At 33.5% G+C, this 22,250-nt stretch overlaps 1 protein-coding gene across 3 annotated transcripts in view; it reads left to right on the top strand.

Moving 5' to 3' along the window:
- The window catches only part of Tpr2 (Tetratricopeptide repeat protein 2), a 97,742-nt gene that overhangs the window by 62,833 nt on the left and 12,659 nt on the right, over positions 1-22,250 (top strand). Inside the window, exon 1 of one of the 3 annotated variants that reach the window (XM_065502209.1) lies at positions 5,037-5,155. The exons of the other annotated variants lie outside the window; for them this stretch is intronic. Coding sequence (XP_065358281.1) covers positions 5,124-5,155 — 32 coding nt within the window. The 5' untranslated portion in view covers positions 5,037-5,123. Of the gene's footprint in view, positions 1-5,036; positions 5,156-22,250 lie in introns of those variants that run through there. 3 annotated transcript variants of the gene reach the window in all.

Genomic DNA, 22,250 nt, shown 5'->3' with positions numbered 1-22,250 from the left:
TTAGCTATAATCGTAGACCATTATGTAGTCTAAGTTTCAATCTTAAATCTTTATGAAATGTTTAGCTTCAATCTAGTCTAAGTATAGCAGTTTATCTTCAATCTAGACTATGTTTAGTTTCAATCTAGACCAAGTTTAGCAGTTTATCTTCAATCTAGTCTAAGTTTTGCTTCAATCGTAGATCTTTATTTAGTCTAAATCTAGGTTTAGCATCAATCGTAGACCTTTATGTAGTCTATGTTTAACTTCAATCGTAAATCTTTATTTAGTCTAAGTTTAGATTCAATCTAGTTTAAGTTTAGTTTCAATCTAGTCTAAGTTTAGCTTCTGTCGTAGATCTTTATGTAGTCTAAATTAAGTTTTAATCTATTGGGTATATGACTTAAAAATGCGGGATTTTTTAAAATGTTTTACTTTTATTTTTAAACATTTGTACAATATAAATTTATTCAAAGTATTAGCCATTGTTTACCGATGACATTTTCCCAGCTTTCTTTCAACATATGGATTTCGATCCAAAAGAACTGCTCATATTTTGAGCCCAAGATCGAATCAAGCCAATATTGGATACTCTGTTCCAAAGTGAAGCGTATCCAAAAAAGAGCGTTCTGCATCGATCGAAACAAATAATAATAGTTGGACGGGGCAACACTTCCCAATCACTTCATTCCAAATACTTTTAAACAGGTATTGCAACATGTGACCGAGCGTTGTCATGATGGAATATTACGGTTTCATATCAGGCCCCATATTCTGGGCGTTTTTCGGTCAATGCTCGTTTCAGTACAGCTTCCCTTTGATGGTCTGCTCAGATCTCAGCAGCCTTTAGCTCCCACCAAATACAAAGCATTACCTTAGCGCCATGGATATTTGGCATTGATATAGATTCGGCTTGTTGGCCGGGCTTCACATACGATCTCTTACGCTTCGGGTTATCGTAATGGATCCATTTTCATCGCAAGTAATGAATGATTCGGTGCACAAATGATTTTCTTTTATAGCGTCAAGATATATAGTTTCAAGAATTCTCGGCTTCAATTCGTATGGTACCCAATTTCCCTGTTTTTGGATTAATCCTGCTGCTCGCAAACAATTTGAAATGACCAATAATTTTGCAAGCTCTTGTTGAGTTTGACAACAATCATCACGGAATAATACCTCCAGTTCTTGGTCTTTAAACTTTTTTTTATCTCTCGCACGTTGAAACCGATGGAACGCATTCACAATAAGATTTGGTTAGCAATTGGTGTGCTTCAGCGGCAGTTGCCCTGTGATGGTCTGGTCAGATTTCAACAGCTCATAATAGATAGGACCCCTTTGCTTCCACCAAATATGGATATTTTTGGTGGATATTTTGATTTGGTATCAATTCGGCTTAGCCGGGCTTTACATACGATCTCTTATGTTTTGGGTTGCATAATGGATCCATTTTTCATCTCAAGTAAAAATTCGGTGTAAAAATGATTTTCTTTGTAGCGTTCAAGCATAATTTCGGGCAAGTGAAATCGTCATTCAAGGTCTCTCGTCTTCAATTCGTATGGTATCCAATTTCCCTGCTTTTGGATAAATTCTGCTGCTCGCAAACATTTTGATTAGGAAACTCCCAATGAGTTTACAAGCTTTTTTTGAGTTTGACAACCATCTTCATGGATTAAACTTTTTGGCTGACCTGGAGCTCCTTGTCTTCCGTGTCGAAATCACCACCTATGGCACGTTGAAACAAATGAACACATTCACCATTAGCTTCGGTAATTAATCGGTGTGCTTCAGCGGGATTTTTTTTTTATACCCTTCACCATGAGTTTGTCATTCCGTTTGTAATTTCTACATTTTTCATTTGGTATCCCACAAAGTATATATAGTTTGGATCGTTATAGATAGCGAAGTCGATATTGCGATTGTCTGTATGTTACAATCATGATTGATACATCAATATATCGGGAATTCTCCCGGCTCGGTTGATATTTAAAATCGAGAAAATCGGCCCAGAATTGGCTGAGATATAAGGAAAAACCCTGGACAACCTCGATTTTGGCCTATTATTATTTTATCTATATCTGGATTACTATGTCATTAATATAGATAATATGGATATCTAATGATAGATATTTCAAAGACCATTGCAACGATGTATATATGGCTATAGTAAGTTTGACCTACAATGGGTCAAAATCAGTAAAAATAGTTTTTACCCCAAATTTTTTTTCACCAATAAATTTTTTTGTCATACAATTTTTTTACTAATAAATTTTAAAAAAAATTTTTTTTGGAAAAAAAAAATTGCAAAAAATTTAAAATTTTGTTTACCTAAAAATTTGTAAGTATAATTTGGTGAAGGGTATATAAAATTCGGCTCAGCCGAATATAACTCTTACTTGTTTAAATTAAAAACAAGTAAGAGTGCTATATACGGCTGTGCCGAATCTTATATACCCTTCACCAAATTATACTTCAAAATTTTAAATATTTTTAGGTAAACAAAATTTATTTTTTTTTCCAGTTTTTCAAATTATTGGAAAAAAAATTTTTTTGATTATTTTAATTTTTTTTTTCAATTTAAAATTTTTTTTTTTTTAAATTTAAATTTTTTTTTTTTGGTTTTTAAATTTTTTTTTTAAAAAATAAATTCGGGTTCAAATTTTTTTTCCGATTTTGACCCATTGTAGGTCCATCTTACTATAGTCTTATATACGTCGTTGCAAATGTCTTTGAAATATCTATCATTAGATATCCATATTGTCTATATTAATGTCTTAGTAATCCAGATATAGGTCAAAAATCGAGGTTGTCTTGGTTTTTTCCTCATATCTCAGCCATTTGTGGACCGATTTTGCTGATTTTAAATAGCAAAATTCTCAAAAGCATGTCTGACAGAATTATTGAAGATTTGGATCCCGAAGATATCTAGGGTCTTCAGAAAATTGATTTCAACAGACAGACAGACAGACGGACATGGCTTAATCGACTCCGCTATCTATAAGGATCCAGAATATATAAACTTTATAGGGTCGGAAATGAAAAATGTAGAAATTACAAACGGAATGACAAACTTATATATACCCTTCTCACGAAGGTGAGGGGTATAAAAATAAAGCAAAACTTCCCGCATATGACGCTTTGTTGGCACAAAATTCGAAATTCAATAACTAAGTAAGAATATCTGATGTACCCTTTAAAATGACACATAATTTATTAAAAATAAAAACTGCGTTCAAAAGATACGTCATCTATTGTAAATCCCGCATTTTTAAGTCATACACCCAATATTATAGGTTTACCTTAATCATAGTTATTTATGTAGTCAATGTTTAGCTTCATGTGAGCAGATTGAATCTTAATGTTAATGGCTTCTGCAAGAATAATTTTTTTAAATGATTTTTTTTTACGTATGAGTATTACTTAATAAATGTATGCAACTAATATTACTCATACGTTCAAATAAATTAAAGTTTCATTTAAAATTCATATCAATAAATGACATTTTATTGTTTAAGTTTTAATAGCAACCGCATACAAATTTCACTTTATAATTTGAAATAAATCTGATTTGTTGTTAAAAAGCTCTAACCTTAGAATTAATCGTAAAATGTCATTCAAATGTTTAAGTGTTTATGACATTTTAAAGTTTTTTTTAAGGGAAATAATTTAAATCACACAAGTTTTTTTTCTTTTTATTATAACACTTTTTTGTTATTCAGTTTCCTGTTTTGTAGAAAGTCAGTTACCCTTTTCGTTGATAAAATAATCTCCTACGGTTCTAGATTTTTTCAATATCCGCCTTTTGTTTGTTTGTATGCCAGCAGTAATCGTCATGTCGTCATCTAGTTTTTTTTTTCTTATAGTCAACTTGCTATTTGGACGACGTTTTAGTACTTTAAAGTCGTCATTATGTCTAGTGCGGTTATTATAAATTTTCTCTCTGACTGTTTAAATCTTGTTGTAATGGCCTTTTTTTTGTTGGAGTAGTGGAGCCAGAAGAAAATTTTTTTTTTTTATTATTAAAATCATTCATACAAGTCTGATATAGTTGTTTAGATGTTTGTAGCATAAAATAGTAGAATTTCTCTTATCATCATCATGATAAAATTCTTTTAAATGCTTTCGTTCTCTCTCTCTATTTCTATATCTCTCAGTTTTGTAGTACTCTTTTATGTGCAAAATTTTAATAAAATTCTCTATGAATTTTTGTTGCATGCATTTACTGATGCATCCATAGACTAGAGCGAGTGCTGCTTTTGCTTTTTTACTACGTTTACGTGCTTTGACTATGAAAATTCTGGTGGCAAACTTTTAGTTGTTTTCATAACATTCAAGTTGCAAGTTGTGTGGTGCAGCATTGTCGGTATTTTGTTTGGCTGTGTTCAAAAAGAAGCTGAAACCCAAGAAAACTTAAATAAAATTTAAAATATTTTTTTGAAAAATTTTACAAAATTTTGAAGGAAGGGGAGTGAGTGCTGTGCGTTAGAAAGACGTGTGTGTTGCGTAGTGCGTGTGTGTGGCGTTGGAGTGGCTGTGTTAGAGGTTGTTGGTGCTGGTAATGATTGCTGTTGCATCGTTAAGTCTGCGTGCATGAGTGTTGTTTGCCTTCGCAATTGAATGATTTAAAGTTGTCTTTTTTTTAACGTTAGCTGCACGTTAACACATATTGTTCTACTGTGTTCATGTCTCTATATGGTGGCAGCTTTATGTTTACTAAGGTCCATTGTTGAAGACACAACTTTATTAAAAATTCTGCCAAAAAAAAAATATAGTAATAAAACCATTTAAAACACTCTCATAAAGAACTGCACCAAAGAAGTAGTTAAAATATAAAAAACCATTAAATTTTGACATCAACTTGTTTATTTCCTTTCTATATATTTTTATTGTGGCAAGTGTGTTTTTCATGTCATTTTAACATTCATTGTTGTTTTCCACACACACACGACGCTTCATTAATTGTTCTACTTCACCTCTCCTTCTACAACTCGTAGCGCGGCGTATTGCAGGCAGTCAGTTTATGAGTTTATTACTCAAGTGTTGGGTGTTGTTTAAGTGAATTGTCTGTCGCCGTCATACATTTTCCTACATTGTGTTTATTTTAATTACATTTCTTGCTGTTATTGTTGTTGTGGACGATATTTATGAATCCAGATGAAATTACTTTTTTGCCACGGTAAGTAAATTATGATAGTTTTGGGAACATTTTATAGCAAAATATTATTATATAGACACACATGTGTAAGAGATTCTTTATAAATTGTATGTTTTGTTATCTATAAAATTTATTGTTTATTTTGGTATATAAATGTATAGAACTCTTAAATATGTGATTGAAATCTAAAATGGTACAAAATTTCATAACCACTGGCCGAAATATTGAAATATAATACCAGTATTCGGTCAAATTTTTACAAAGGAAAAACAAAGATTATGGAATTTCAAAGGAGAAACATGTTATGAATATCATTAGCTTTGTGGGCAAATATGCTAAGTTCTCTTTTTATGAAAACTGAGATTTTAATAAAAAAAACTCTATAATACAGAAAAATGCACTGTATGCGTAATAAAAAGTTTACAACTATTTAGTTTTTCTCGTTAAAAGTTATAAAATCTTCTCAAACAAATCCCAATAATCATCAAAGCTCCCAAAATTCAAGCTCTTGAACATTTTGTTGGAATTTGGCTTGAATACAAATAAAAATATTTGAAAAAATTTAACATTTGGTTTGAATTTATGTTTCCTTTTTACTGGAGAATGCTATTGATATAAAATGTAATACAATTGTAATTCAATTGCTTGACACTGGACTCTAGGCTTGAATTACACTTGCTTTCAACTTGAATTCCAGTAAAAATGATTATAGGGATGAAATTGAGTAATTAAGGAGAGAGATAGAAAAACCCTTAACACTCGTTTTTTGATCAGTTATTATGTTTAATGTCAATTATGTCCATATATTCTTAATGTGATTAAAATGGGGGACGAGAAAAAAGTGCGTACTTTTTCAACAAAACCTTACTTGGTCCTACAAAAAGTTGGACAAACAATCAAAGGTCCGCCGTCAAACTAACTCCAATGTTATAAAACAGTATCGGAGAACTTATCCTTTGATAGAAAACATGGTTTAGTTAGAAGGAAGAAGGTCCACATGATTTTTCTAAAGCCCATAAATAGAAAGCAATTTCAAAATAGCTCCCAACACATCCGTTAGGAAAGCAGCCCGGTTAGCTCAGTACTCGTAATATTTGGTACGAAAAGTTAAAACCAATATATACCCTTCACCAAACTATACTTCAAAATACAATATTTTTAGGTAACATTTTTTTTCCAGTTGTTTTTTTAATTTTTTAAAGAAAAAAAATTTTCGAATTGTTAATTAAAAATTTAATTTTTAAAATTTTAAAATTTTTTTAAATTTAAAATTTTTTTTTTAAATTTAAATTTTCTTTTTTTAAATATTAAAAAAAAAATTTGGGTTTTTTAAATTTTTATTTTTGGTTAAAAAATATTTTTTTCCGATTTTGACCCATTGTAGGTCCAACTTACTATGGTCTTATATACGTCTTTGAAAGGTCTTTGAAATATCTATCATCACATATCCATATTGTCTATATTAATGACTTAGTAATCCAGATATAGGTCAAAATAGGTAAAAATTCGAGGTTGTCCTGGTTTTTTCCTCATATCTCAGCCATTTGTGGACCGATTGTGCTGATTTTAAATAGGAAACTTCCCGAAAGCATGTCTGACAGAATTATTGAAGATTTGGATCCCGAAGATATCTGGGGTCTTCAGAAAATTGATTTCAACAGACAGACAGACATGGCTTAATCGACTCCGTTATCTATAAGAATCCAGAATATACAGTGGTGGCCAGGAATTTAAGACAAAAATTGTTTGCTAAATTCCACGTGATTGTCAATTATTTTTTCAAATATTTCCACAAATATGTATGCATGAGGACTGTTTTAACACACAAGTGTGTTTTTTTCGAGTGTGTCAATTCATACATATTCACCACGAACACATAAAATTTTTCTACAACTTGACCAAAAAAGATTTTTTTTAAATAAACGTATTTTCTCACATTTATATCATTATAATTTTATTATTATAAAATATTCGGACCAAATTTCGTATTTTTAGTTCCATTAGTTTCGGTCATATCATGTTATTAACAGCGGATGTTCGCTGAGGTGGGTCAACGTATTTCCACATATCTTTGTCCATATATGTTTTACCGATTTTTCCAAACATTTTTCAGAAACTAGAACCATTAATAATAAATTTCATACCCTTAGAGGTCCTTTTATTTTGGCTTTATCGCACTTAAAATTCAGTTGATGAAAAAAATTCAAGTATTTGTCTTAACTTGGTGGCCACCACTGTATATACTTTATAGCCATGGTAGGCGTTCATATTCAGGTTATGATGATTTTCGTCAAACAACCCGAATGTGAACAAAAGAGCGTAATAGAGCGTAAAAGTACACACATTTCATTCAGTTTCTTGATGTTGTGGATATTTTATTTTTTATCCAAAAGAGCACACAAATTAAATGCCTCTTTTTGCCTACCAATGCTTTATAGGATCGGAAAATTATATTATGGACATTACAAACGGAATGACAAACTTATATATACCCTTCTCACGAAGGTGAAGGGTATAAAAAGCATAATGGATGACGTAACGTATGTTCTGGAAAATTTGTCGCAGCTTCCGGGTCAATATTTTTATGTTGCTGATGCTCGAGGGAATTTTGTAGAAAAGTTTAGGACCCAAAAGCAGAAAATTTTACCAAAAAGTTCTTGGTATGCCAGCAATATGCAGTTGCGGCAAAATAAGCCAATCATTTGTTACAAACGGCTCTATAAATACCGAAATTTACATCAAAGAATGTTTACAAAAGAGGATGTTTCCATACATAAGACTTTTTAATGTGTCCACTTATTTTTGGGCTGATTTTCTTGTTAAATAAATAACTTTGAAGCCAAACTTTTTAATGGTTAGTGATAGAAAGGAAATATTGGTGCCGTTTTGGTAAGCTTAAATGCCCTTTCATCGTGCATGTTTAAAAAACTATATTTTTTTATTCTTTTATGAGATTTGCGCCCCCTGTTGTGGGTTTGTGGAACTATTTATTTGTGGAATTATTTATTTGATGCAGAATCCATTGGTGAAATCAGATTTGCAATATATTCAACCGTTTTTGCTCTACAGAAAAGGAGTCCCAGAGACAGCATTCTACATCGATCGAAACAAATGATGGTCGGACGAGGCAATGTCTGGCCGCTTATTCTGTGCGTTTTTAGGGCAATGCTTGCTTCAAACGAATCAGTAGGGTTCAGTATAGGTTCCATGTGATGGTCTGGCCAGATTTCAGCAGCTCATGATAATCACCCCTATCGGCAATAACATGTGAAATTTTGTTCCCATGAAATATTCATTTCCCTCGAAGGGAAAATTGCTATCGGGAATATCATGATGAACTTTACATTCACAATAGTTGCTTTTGTTCGTAACAGCTGTTTATTGTTTACAAAATTCCATCTAAAAATTTCACAACAAGGGGAATTTTTTCACGTGAACAAAGTTGATGATCGAAAAAAGGAAAAGGGAAATATTTCATGTGAAATATTGATTCGCGATAGGGGTGAATATATATGACCCTTTTGTTCCCACCAAATACAGAGAAGTACCTTATGATATGAAATGATTTTCTTTCATTTCGGACATGCAAAATTGTCTTTCACTCAATCTCGGCTTCAATTCGTATGGTACCAATTTCCCTGCTTTTGGATGAATCCTGCTGCTCGCAAATGTTTTGCAATTGCTGCTTGAGTAGCTTGCAATGATTTAGCAAGTTCTTGTTGAGTTTGACAATAATCTTCATGAAGTATTGCCTCCAATTCGTGTGCTTCAAACTTATTTGGCTGGCCTGGGTGATCTTTGTCTTTCGTGTCAAAATCACCACTTCTAAACAAACCATCTGTCGCACTGTGAAATCGATGGAACGCATTCACAGTAAGCTTTGGTTAGCAATTGGTGTGTTTCAGCGTCACATTTTTTTTTTTAAATTAAAGAAGTAAAGTAAAACTTCTCGCATATGACGCTTTGTTGGTACAAAATTCTAAATTTTCGAAGCATTACAATAACTAAGTGAGAATAAATGACAGATATGTACCCTTCAAAATGACATATTATTTATTAAAGACAAAACAGCGTTCAAAAGATACGCCATCTGTTGTGAATCCCGCATTTTTATGTTCAAATGCGGGATTCACAAACTCCTTGGAATTTTTTTTCCTTTTCTTATTTTTATACCCTTCAGCTTCGTGAGAAGGGTATATATAAGTTTGTCATTCCGTTTGTAATTTCTACATTTTTCATTTCCGACCCTATAAAGTATATATATTCTGGATCCTTATAGATAGCGGAGTCGATTAAGCCATGTCCGTCTGTCTGTCTGTCTGTCTGTCTGTCTGTCTGTCTGTCTGTCTGTCTGTCTGTCTGTCTGTCTGTCTGTCTGTCTGTCTGTCTGTCTGTCTGTCTGTCTGTCTGTCTGTCTGTCTGTCTGTCTGTCTGTCTGTCTGTCTGTCTGTCTGTCTGTCTGTCTGTCTGTCTGTCTGTCTGTCTGTCTGTCTGTCTGTCTGTCTGTCTGTCTGTCTGTCTGTCTGTCTGTCTGTCTGTCTGTCTGTCTGTCTGTCTGTCTGTCTGTCTGTCTGTCTGTCTGTCTGTCTGTCTGTCTGTCTGTCTGTCTGTCTGTCTGTCTGTCTGTCTGTCTGTCTGTCTGTCTGTCTGTCTGTCTGTCTGTCTGTCTGTCTGTCTGTCTGTCTGTCTGTCTGTCTGTCTGTCTGTCTGTCTGTCTGTCTGTCTGTCTGTCTGTCTGTCTGTCTGTCTGTCTGTCTGTCTGTCTGTCTGTCTGTCTGTCTGTCTGTCTGTCTGTCTGTCTGTCTGTCTGTCTGTCTGTCTGTCTGTCTGTCTGTCTGTCTGTCTGTCTGTCTGTCTGTCTGTCTGTCTGTCTGTCTGTCTGTCTGTCTGTCTGTCTGTCTGTCTGTCTGTCTGTCTGTCTGTCTGTCTGTCTGTCTGTCTGTCTGTCTGTCTGTCTGTCTGTCTGTCTGTCTGTCTGTCTGTCTGTCTGTCTGTCTGTCTGTCTGTCTGTCTGTCTGTCTGTCTGTATGTATGTCTGTCTGTCTGTCTGTCTGTCTGTCTGTCTGTCTGTCTGTCTGTCTGTCTGTCTGTCTGTCTGTCTGTCTGTATGTCTGTCTGTCTGTCTGTCTGTCTGTCTGTCTGTCTGTATGTCTGTCTGTCTGTCTGTTGAAATCAGTTTTCTGAAGACCCCAGATATCTTCGGGATCCAAATCTTCAATAATTCGGTCAGACATGCTTTCGAGAATTTTGCTATTTAAAATCAGCAAAATCGGTCCACAAATGGCTGAGATATGAGGAAAAAACCAAGACAACCTCTATTTTTGACCTATTTTTTACCTATATCTGGATTACTAAGACATTAATATAGACAATATGGATATCTAATGATAGATATTTCAAAGACATTTGCAACGACGTATATAAGACCATAGTAAGTTGGACCTACAATGGGTCAAAATCGGGAAACAAAATTTTGAACCCGAATTTTTTTTTAAAAAAAAAAAAATTGAAAAAACAAAAAAAAAAATTTTAAAATTTAAAAAAAAAAAAATTTTTTAAATTTAAAAAAAAAAATTTTAAATTTAAAAAAAACAAAATAATTAAATTTAAAATAACAATCGAAAAATTTTTTTTTTCAAAAAATTCAAAAACCAACTGGAAAAAAAATTAAATTTTGTTTACCTAAAAATATTTAAAATTTTGAAGTATAATTTGGTGAAGGGTATATAAGATTCGGCACAGCCGAATATAGCACTCTTACTTGTTTCTATTCAAATTCTATGTTAAAAAAACGAAAGGGGAAAAAACTCTCGGGGAATTTTTTTCATAATTGGGCTGGTTATTAAAATTTGTAAGCTTAGATTATTTCGCTTTAAAATATAAATAACAAATGTTTATTAGAATTATGGTTACAATTTTAAAATGTAGAGAAGACTGGAAATTGTCTACCATATAGTTTGTTCTATTGAGTACTTCCATCATTTTTATTTCTGCATCAAATGTCTTTACTTTTAGAAAAAAATATAGACTCAACACAATTTTACACAATTCTTTTATTTAACCAATTTGTATATAATGAACTGCATATATACTTAGCATTGAAAGTTATTCATAACTTCAAAGAGGCCACCATGCATTCGACTTTTGCTTTGAAAAGCTATCTATATCTCCTCAAGAATCATCATTTATTCAACTTTTTTTCCATTCACTTCTCATAATTCAATTCACACCTTTTTTAAAACCTTTTGTTCAAATTATTCAACATAATTATGATTAATAGTATTAACATTTCTTCTTTGTTTCCCTATACTCATCGTACTTATAACAAAATTAAATTAGGGTCAACACCATGGCATATCCTTTTTAAACATCGTCATCATCATCATCAAAGGATATAAATTAAAAATGAAATTCCTGACAAACAAAAACAAAACGTATGTTTTATTGTAAAAACAAAAAGAAAAAATCTATTAAAAACAAGTAAAAAAGTATGGTCGGTCAAGCCCGACCATATAATACCCTACACCAAGTAAATGAGTAAAAATATTTTTCTTTTAAAATATCAATAATTTATATTTTTGAGTGATTTTTGGAAGTGGGCCTTATATGGGAGCTATGACCAATTATGGACCGATCACCACAAAATTAGGTCGTGTGATTTATGTCTATATTAAAGTTAACTATGTTGAATTTTGTGTGTATACCAACATTTTTAAGCGATTTATGCACTTTAAAGTGATTTTCGGAAGCGGGTCTATATGGGAGCTATGACTAATTATGGACCGATCGTAACAAAATTTGGTGACATGAATTTTGTATATATAAAACTTATTTGGAGCGAAATTTGTGTAGATACATAGATAAATTAAACATTTATGACCGATAAAGTCCAATTTCGAGGGGACATTTGTATGGGGGCTAGGTGAAATAATGGACCGATTTCAGCCAGTTTCAATAGGCTTGGTCCTTGGGCCGAAAAAGTAATATGTACCAAATTTGATCGAAATATCTTCAAAATTGCGACCTGTACTCTGCGCACAAGGTTTACATGGACAGCCAGCCAGCCAGCCAGCCAACCAGACGGACGGACGGACGGACGGACATCGTTTAATCGACTCAGAAAGTGATTCTAAGTCGATCGGTATACTTTAAGGTGGGTGTTAGACTAATATTTTTGGGCGTTACAAACATCTGCACAAACGCATAATACCCTCCCCACTATGGTGGTGTAGGGTATAAAAAGGGATAAAAATTGCTGTAATAAATTTCTTTATTTATTGTGTTGATGCTGTAGCTGTAGCTGATCGTCATCTCCTACAGCATCATCAGCAAGTACTTTGCAACTCAATGTGAATTAAGGTCGATTTAGTCGTATATGAAAATATGTTCCAATTTTTTGTTATAATTTTTTTTTTTTTAATATTTTATTGTAGTTGTAGATGGTTGTTGTAAATATAAAATCAAAACAATACTATTATAAACTATTATTATTTTGTGGCCGTTTGTGGGTGAATGTTTGCTAGAGAGACTGGCAAAAGTCTCCAGCCAGGCTGGTGTGGCAGAGAGTCGTCTTTGATTGTTTTTCTTTAATAGTTATTATTATTGTAAATGGGTTTGGTATTGTTGTTGTTGTTGCTGCTGATAATGTTTTTCAGTTGTTGCAATTTTATTGTTCTTTTATGGCTATGAATGGTGATGATATTTTCTGGAGTTCGTTAACTTGTGAATTTCTTTTTTTGTTATTGCTTTACATTTTATTCATCACTTTTCTAACGAAACGTAAAGAAATTCTGGATGCACTCATTTCTGTAAGTATGAGAAGTATTGTTTGTAAACTGTTCCTTTTCTTTAGATTTGGTTTTGCCAGTTTCTAGGCGAAAGCAGTCTTTAAAGTCTTCTTTGCAACATTTTGAAATCCAGTAAAATTTCAAAATACCTTAAAAGTTATTCCTGCTATTTTATGGTGGGATTTAGCTGGCTGGCTACACCCAGAAAAAAATATAGTTTTATTTGTTTACTGTAACCATTTCAGATGTTTATAATTTTCGATAATCCAAGAGCTATTCGGAAACGCAAATTGTCGTATACATCACCGAAACTCAGTTAGCGATAAGGTTTCTGTTAAAGCTGGTGTACAAAAAGACTGATCCTGTCGCTGTTACTCTTTAACGAAGTGCTGGACATTGTCATGAGAAATGCAATGAGCAACAACAGAGGCGTAACATGGGGTTTAGGCGGCCGCCTGGCAAGACATGGTGCATAGCCTTCAAATGGTAGAGACAGAAGCTGTAAAGGCAAAAATCAGAATAAATATAATTAAGACGAAGGTAATGCGTTTAAATGCACCATCCAATCTGCCATTCCTTATACAAAACATCCAAATACAGGAAGTGCACCACTTTTGCTACTTGGGTAGCATTATAACATCGACTGGAGGCTGATGATGTCTCAAATCGCACCATGAGAGCTCGGCAAGCTTTTGGCCAACTAAACCCAGAGTGGAAATCACCATCAATCTCCACCTATTTTCAACTTGTTCGAAGTCTGTGCTATTCTATGGCTGCCTAAGAAAATCAAACTAAAAATCTACTGGCCCAACAGGATATCGAACACACACCTCTGGGCACTCACACATCAAAGCCAAATACATTCCGAAGTTTTGGAAGGAAATGGATTGTCCATGCATTACGAAGGCCACCTGGAGATGTAACCATTGACTGGAGCCCGCAATGTAGTAGAAGAAGAGGACGGCCTGCTCACACTTGGCGAAGACAGTTAGACATAGAGGCTTCGCGAACAGGAAAAAGCTGGAATGAAATTAAGAACCAATCATCAAACAGAAATGATTGGAAATATTTTGTTTAGACCCTGTTTCCAATTCGTGTGTAAAGTCTGTGCTCTTCTATGGCTGTGAAACGTGGAATATGTCTGCCAGAGATGTAAACACTTTGAAAGTTTTCACCAACAAATGCCTAAGAAGATAAAACTTAAAATCTACTGGATATTGAACACACACCTCACCAAATACATACGCCAAATACATTCCGAAGTTTTGAGAAGGAAATGACGATGGATTGTCCATGCATTACGAAGGCCACCTGGAGATGTAACCATTGACTGAAGTCCGCAAGGTAGTAGAAGGAGAGGACGGCCTGCTCACACTTGGCGAAGACAGTGTGTGAAGTCTGTGCTCTTATATGGCTGTGAAACGTGGAATATGTCTGCCAGAGATGTAAACACTTTGCAAGTTTTCACCAACAAATGCCTAAGAAGAAAAAACGAAAAATCTACTGGCCCAACAGGATATCGAACACACACCTCTGGGCACTCACACATCAAAGCCAAATACATTCCGAAGTTTTGAGAAGGAAATGGCGATGGATTGGCAACGAATTACGAAGACCACCCGGAGATGTAACCAGCAATGCATTGACTAGAGTCCGCAAGATAGTGGAAGGAGAAGGACCGTCCTTGCCCACACTTGGCGAAGATAGTTAGACGTAGAGGCTTCTCGAACTGGAAAAAGGTGAAATGAAATTATGACCCTAGCATCAAATAGAAACGATTGGAAATCTTGTGCTCCTTATTATTGCGAATTGACTCGAAAGGAGTTTGCGAGCAGCAAGATTCATCCAAAAGCAGGGAAATTGGGTATCATACGAATCGAAGTCGAAAGACCTTTAAAGACGATTTTACATGTCCGAAATTTTGCTTGAACGCTATAAAAGAAAATCATTTTTGCAACGAATCTTTACTTGCGATGAAGCGTAATAGTTCATACGTGAAGTCCGCCAACCAGCCGAATCCACACCAATTCCAAATATCCATAGAGCAAATGTAATGCCCTGTATTTGGTGGGAGCAAAAGGATTCTACCTATTATGAGCTGCTGAAATTTAGCCAGACCATCACAGATAATCTATACCGATGGCAACTGATTCGTTTGAAACGAGTGTTGGCCAAAAAAATGCCCAGAATATGCGGCCAGACATGAAACCGTAATATTCCATCATGACGACGATCGGCCACATGTTGCAAAACCTGTTAAAAAGTATTTAGAATGAAGTGATTAAGAAGTTTTGCCTCACCCGCTTTGTAGTCCAGACCGTGCCCCATCCGAAGACTATTTGTTTCGATCGATGCAGAACACTCTCTCTGGGATACGCTTTACTTCAGAACAGAGTATCCGAAATTGGCTTGATTCGTTCTTGGCCTCAAAAGATGAGCAGTTCTTTTTGCTCGGAATCCATAAGTTGCCAGAAAGATGGGAAAAGGTCACAGCTAATAATGGCCAATACTTTAAATAAATTTATATTATACAAATGGTTCAAAATAAAAGCTAAATCCCACATTTTTAAGTCATATACCCAATACATATTTACTACAATCATATATATGATTGTTACAATCATGTGAATCGCAACTTTAACATATTATGGTTACCACAATCATATAAATACTTACTGTGACCATAATATTGTTAGAAAACCTTTAAAAATAGTTGAAATGGTAACAGTAAACATGTACAACTAATTATTTTTCTCTGCGTAAAGCAACTTGTTGTTTGGGGCTGGTGGATGGTGGTGGTGCTGCTGCTATTGTTGTGGATTATTTTATTGTTAGTTTATTTAGCCTTCTTTGTGGGGTTGTGTGTAGATGCATTGAGAGCTGGTCGTCTACATCGACGACGTTGTCATTGTGTTGTAATCTTAAGAATTTTAACTTTTCCGCTTCTTATAGTTTTTTTTTCTGTACTTCCTCCATAGTTTTCACTTATTTATTTTTCTTTTTTCATTTTGTTTGGTTGTTGTCGCATTGTAATAAAATACCCTGGCTATGCTTTACTTATGGTATAAATTCTTTTTCTAGAAAATTGTATACATACATATGTATTCTTGTTAAATAAACGTTGCAAATAATAACGAGTAGCTGGCACTTTTCTTATTTTTCTTTTTCTTTACACTGCTAAATACATACTTGTCTAAATACTTTACCATTACGACAGTAATGGCCAATTTACACATTTAATTTAATTATAGTAATAATTTTTTTATATGTAGTTTAAGTCATTTTGTATTTAAAATAGGCTGGAAACCTCATTTATGTAAGGTATAAATGAGGATAAAGATTTTTTAATTTTATCCAACGTGTTTATCTCTAAATATAATTCTTCTTTTGTAAATTCATTAATTTAACTCAACGAACCATACAAATTTCCCAACAGATTCTTGGAACTAGCACTAAAAATTCAATTCAAAATCACTGATGAAGAACTAGTTCTCGCACAATTCCTAAGAATTTCAACGCAAATTTTGAAGAACTACTGACTATAAGAATACGTTCTAGAATTACTAGTATTAGGGCCATTATTACAACTTGCCTTTAAGTTCGAAATAGTAAAAGTTAACTTTAAGTAATAGAAAAAGATACCCTTACAGTTAACTTTTACTATTTCGAACTTAAAGGCAAGTTGTAATAATGGCCACAAGGGAAGTTAATATATTTTTCTTTCTTTTGAATATCAACATTTGCAGAGCAGATTTTACACAAGAATTTAATATAGGCATTTCCACAGAAAGATGCACCGGAACAAATCTCAATGTCGCGTTCTTGTAATTAATACACCGCGGTCGTTGTAATCAATCTAAGTGGCTTTAAATAAAACAAATTACTGCTTGAATAGTCACACAAAAAATTTTATTTTCAAAGTTTTGCGGGCATATTTAGATGTAAGACGGAATGCGGTGATCGTGAACAATTAAATTATTTATAAAATTACGATAAAGCATCTTAGAAAAATATCATATAAGGCAAACAAATGTACGTGATAGAAAGAAAAATTATGCTGAAGAAAAAGTTTGATAGTTTGAAGCTGGAAAGCAAACATTGGCATGATCAGTAAAGAAGGCATTAGTTAAATAGCTGAATATATTGAAACATTATTTAAAAACAAGTAAGAGAGCTATATTCGGCAGTGCCGAATCTTATATACCCTTCACCAAATTATAATTCAAGATAAAAATTTTATATATTTTTAGGTAAACAATATAGATTTTTTTCCATTTTTTGGAAATTTTTTTTTTTAGTTTTTTAATTATTTTTTTAATATTTAGCGAAAAAAAATTCGGATTAAAAAATATTTTTTCCGATTTTGACCCATTGTAGGTCCAACTTACTATGGTCTTATATACGTCGTCGAAATATCTATCATTAGATATCCATATTGTCTATATTAATGACTTAATAATCCAGATATAGGTAAAAAATCAAGGCTGTCCTGGTTTTTTCCTTATATATCAGCCATTTGTGGACCGATTTTAAATAGCAACCGAGCCGGAAGAATTCCGGAGATATTGATGTATGAATCGTGTATGTAAGTTATTTGGGGGCTTCGGAAAGTTGATTTCAACAGACAGACATGGCTTAATCGATCCGCTATCTATAGGGATCCAGAATATATAGTATACTTTATGTATTGTGGAAATTACAAACGGAATGACAAACTTATATATACTCTTCTCACGAAGTTGAAGGGTATAATTATGTCGAACTAATCAAAAGTAACTACGAAGCTTTTATTGAAATAACTTGAATGAATAGTTATTACGAAGTATTCCCATCTTTCGGGGAACATATGGATTCCGAGCCAAAAGAACTGCTAATCTTTTGAGGCCAAAGAGGGCGTCCTACAATAGTAGTCAGACGGGGCACGGTCTGGACTGGTAGGCAAAACTCACCAACCACTTCTTTCTAAATACTTTTTAACAGGTATTGCAACATGTGGCCGAGCGTTTTTGTGATGAAATTTTACGGTTTCATGTCTGGCCGCATATTCAAACGAATCTGTTGCGTTCGGTGATGGTCTGGCCAGATTTCAGCAGCTCATAATAGATATGATCCTTTTGCTCCCACCAAATACAGAGAATCAACTAAGCGCCAAGGACATTCGGCTTTGGTGTTGATTCGGCTGGTAGGCCGGCTTCACGTGCGATCGTTTACGCTTCGGGTGGGTTATCGTAATGGATCGGTGATCGTGAACAATTAAATTATTTATAAAATTACGATAAAGCATCTTAGAAAAATATCATATAAGGCAAACAAATGTACGTGATAGAAAGAAAAATTATGCTGAAGAAAAAGTTTGATAGTTTGAAGCTGGAAAGCAAACATTGGCATGATCAGTAAAGAAGGCATTAGTTAAATAGCTGAATATATTGAAACATTATTTAAAAACAAGTAAGAGAGCTATATTCGGCAGTGCCGAATCTTATATACCCTTCACCAAATTATAATTCAAGATAAAAATTTTATATATTTTTAGGTAAACAATATAGATTTTTTTCCATTTTTTGGAAATTTTTTTTTTTAGTTTTTTAATTATTTTTTTAATATTTAGCGAAAAAAAATTCGGATTAAAAAATATTTTTTCCGATTTTGACCCATTGTAGGTCCAACTTACTATGGTCTTATATACGTCGTCGAAATATCTATCATTAGATATCCATATTGTCTATATTAATGACTTAATAATCCAGATATAGGTAAAAAATCAAGGCTGTCCTGGTTTTTTCCTTATATATCAGCCATTTGTGGACCGATTTTAAATAGCAACCGAGCCGGAAGAATTCCGGAGATATTGATGTATGAATCGTGTATGTAAGTTATTTGGGGGCTTCGGAAAGTTGATTTCAACAGACAGACATGGCTTAATCGATCCGCTATCTATAGGGATCCAGAATATATAGTATACTTTATGTATTGTGGAAATTACAAACGGAATGACAAACTTATATATACTCTTCTCACGAAGTTGAAGGGTATAATTATGTCGAACTAATCAAAAGTAACTACGAAGCTTTTATTGAAATAACTTGAATGAATAGTTATTACGAAGTATTCCCATCTTTCGGGGAACATATGGATTCCGAGCCAAAAGAACTGCTAATCTTTTGAGGCCAAAGAGGGCGTCCTACAATAGTAGTCAGACGGGGCACGGTCTGGACTGGTAGGCAAAACTCACCAACCACTTCTTTCTAAATACTTTTTAACAGGTATTGCAACATGTGGCCGAGCGTTTTTGTGATGAAATTTTACGGTTTCATGTCTGGCCGCATATTCAAACGAATCTGTTGCGTTCGGTGATGGTCTGGCCAGATTTCAGCAGCTCATAATAGATATGATCCTTTTGCTCCCACCAAATACAGAGAATCAACTAAGCGCCAAGGACATTCGGCTTTGGTGTTGATTCGGCTGGTAGGCCGGCTTCACGTGCGATCGTTTACGCTTCGGGTGGGTTATCGTAATGGATCCTTTTTCCATTGGAAGTAATGATCCCGAGCAAAAATTATTTTCTTTTATAGCGGTCAAACATTATTTCGCACATTCAAAATCGTATGGTATCCAATTTCCCTTCATTTGAATGAATCCTGCTGCCCCCAAACGTTTTGAAATTGCTGCTTGAATGGCACCCAATGATTTTGCAAGCTCTTGTTGAGTTTTACAACATTTTTCATTGAGTAATGCCTTCAATTCTTGGTCTTTTTTGACTAGGGCGATCTTTGTCTTCCGTGTCAAAATCACCACTTCTGAACAGCACAAACCATCACTGGCACTTTGAAACTGATGGAACTCTTTCAACAAAAGCTTTGGTGAGCAATTGGTGTGTTTCAGCGGCCTTTGGATGAATACTGCTACTCGCAAACATTTTAAAAATGGTTGTGCTTGAGCACCCCCCAAGCTCTAGTTGAATTGGAGTAATGCCTCTAATTCATGGTCTTCAAACTTTTTTGGCTGGGCTTCAGATTTCACCTAGCTTCCATTCAAATGTCTCCCCGGAATAATGTTTGGGTAGTCATAAATATGTTGCTTATGCGACAATTCTGATAAAAGTTTGCACAAATTAGTTCTAAGTACTGTGGAATTATACTGTAAAGTATGGCAAAAATCCGGGCTACATTTGTCCCTAGTCCCCAATCAATGTGGTAGAAAATGACTTGAACATTCATTATTGTCTTACAATAATTAATATCGGGATGACATTCGATATATACAAGTTTTATATCTTTCTACCAACCTTTGTGAGAATCGGTTCATAATTGATCATACCATGCCCCATATAACCCCTATATCAGAAATATATTTTATTGTTACATATTGATGATAGGTATACAACAGCCGAATAAAACACTTTTACTTGTTATTATACCCCTTTACCTTCGTGAGAAGGGTATATATAAGTTTGTCATTCCGTTTGTAATTTCCACAATATAATTTTCCGACCCTATAAAGTATATATATTCTGGATGCTTATAGATAGCGGAGTCGAATAAGCCATGTCCGTCTGTCTGTCGGGATCCAAATCTTCAATAATTCTGTCAGACATGCTATCGAGAAGTTTCCTATTTAGCAAAATCGGTCCACAAATGTCTGAGATATGATGAAAAAACCAGGACAACCTCGATTTTTGACCTATATCTGGATTACTAAGTCATTTATATAGACAATATGGATATCTAATGATAGATATTGCAAAGACCTTTGCAACGACGTATATAAGACCATAGTAAGTTGGACCTACAATGGGTCAAAATCGGAAAAAAAAATTTTAATCCGATTTTTTTTTTCACCAAAAAAAATTGAAAAAACAAAAAAAAATTTTTTAAATTTAAAAAAAAAAAAAAATTTTAATTTAAAAAAATTTTAAATTTAAAAAATTAAAAATAACAATGAAAAAAACCAATTTGGAAAAAAATTTTTGTTTACCTAAAAATATTTAAAATATAAATTTTGAAGTATAATTTGGCGAAGGGTATATTAGATTCGGTACAGCCGAATATAACATTCTTACTTGTTATTTTTTTTTGATTCGACAAAAATAATTTACAAAACTGTTTGTCTGAAGAGTAACTATAGGACTTGTAATCCATTCATTATTTTTGTGTGTTTTTTTCTCCACATTTTACTTGTTCTGTTTGTGTATTTAATTTTCTTTTGGCTTTTTCGTTGTTCTCGTTAAGAATGTTGTCAGACTGTCAGCCAGCCACTAGTTTGAGTTTTTCTTTTTGTGTGAAAAATTAGAATTCTTCAGTCATTACATGTAAATATACAGCAGCGTATGAATGTGAAACCAAATAAATAACAATAAAATAACCAGAACTATGAATATAATTACAGAGTAAAGTTCTTGTCTTCGGGTTTTTCTTTCTACAAGGATTTTTCAATATTCCTATAAATAAAACAAAATATGGAAAAGTAGCACAACATTTATAAGGGTTTATCATTAATATTTTGCCACAACAGTTTTTTTTTTTTTGGTTTTGTTTGCAATTGTAGATTTGGATAATGGTTAAATATGTTGCAGATATGTATGTATATACATATTTTCTTGGTTAATTTATGGCCAAACTTATGTACTTGCAACATGCCACGCAAAAAAAGAAAAAAAACAAACCAACAGAAGTTGATGTTCGCTTTGTATGTATGTATTATAACTTTGTACAGCTGGTAAAAGTTCATTGCTTGATAAGTAAAAATATTTATACAAATAGATAAAATGGTATATTGCACCAGGTGGAAAAATTGCAGTCATAAATACACAGACCGACAGACCGAACCGACCCTATCAATGTCAGAACAACACAACAAAATAACCAACCACCCAACATACAACTTGCAATATCTAAAAAGCACACAAACTTATCGGCTGACTGACTGGCTGGCTGACTGACTTAACTGATGAATGAAAGCGGAAATCAAAATTGACATGTTGTATGATGGTATTTTAACAACAAAAAATACTTTTACAGCAACAAAATGTTTCCCTCTCCTCCGACATGTATTTCAAACACATTCATTCATTTACTCACTCAATCCCTAACAAGGTTGTGTAAAAACTACGTTTTGTACTGCATGATGCCAGGATAAGATGAGATAAATATGTACTCGTATGGGTACAACCTACATTTATATACATACATATAGAGTATGTACCTGATATCTGTATAATTTATTTTTTAATATTTTGTAAATGAAGTAATATTTTATTAGTTATATTGATTACACCAGCTTTAACAAAAATATTAGTGTCATTAATTAACAACTTACTGTGAAATATATTC

This window comes from Calliphora vicina, chromosome 2 (assembly GCF_958450345.1).
Source record: "Calliphora vicina chromosome 2, idCalVici1.1, whole genome shotgun sequence".
NCBI lineage: Eukaryota > Metazoa > Arthropoda > Insecta > Diptera > Calliphoridae > Calliphora > Calliphora vicina.
Note: the sequence above shows the minus strand (reverse complement) of the source record. Positions and strands in the feature narration are given on the sequence as shown.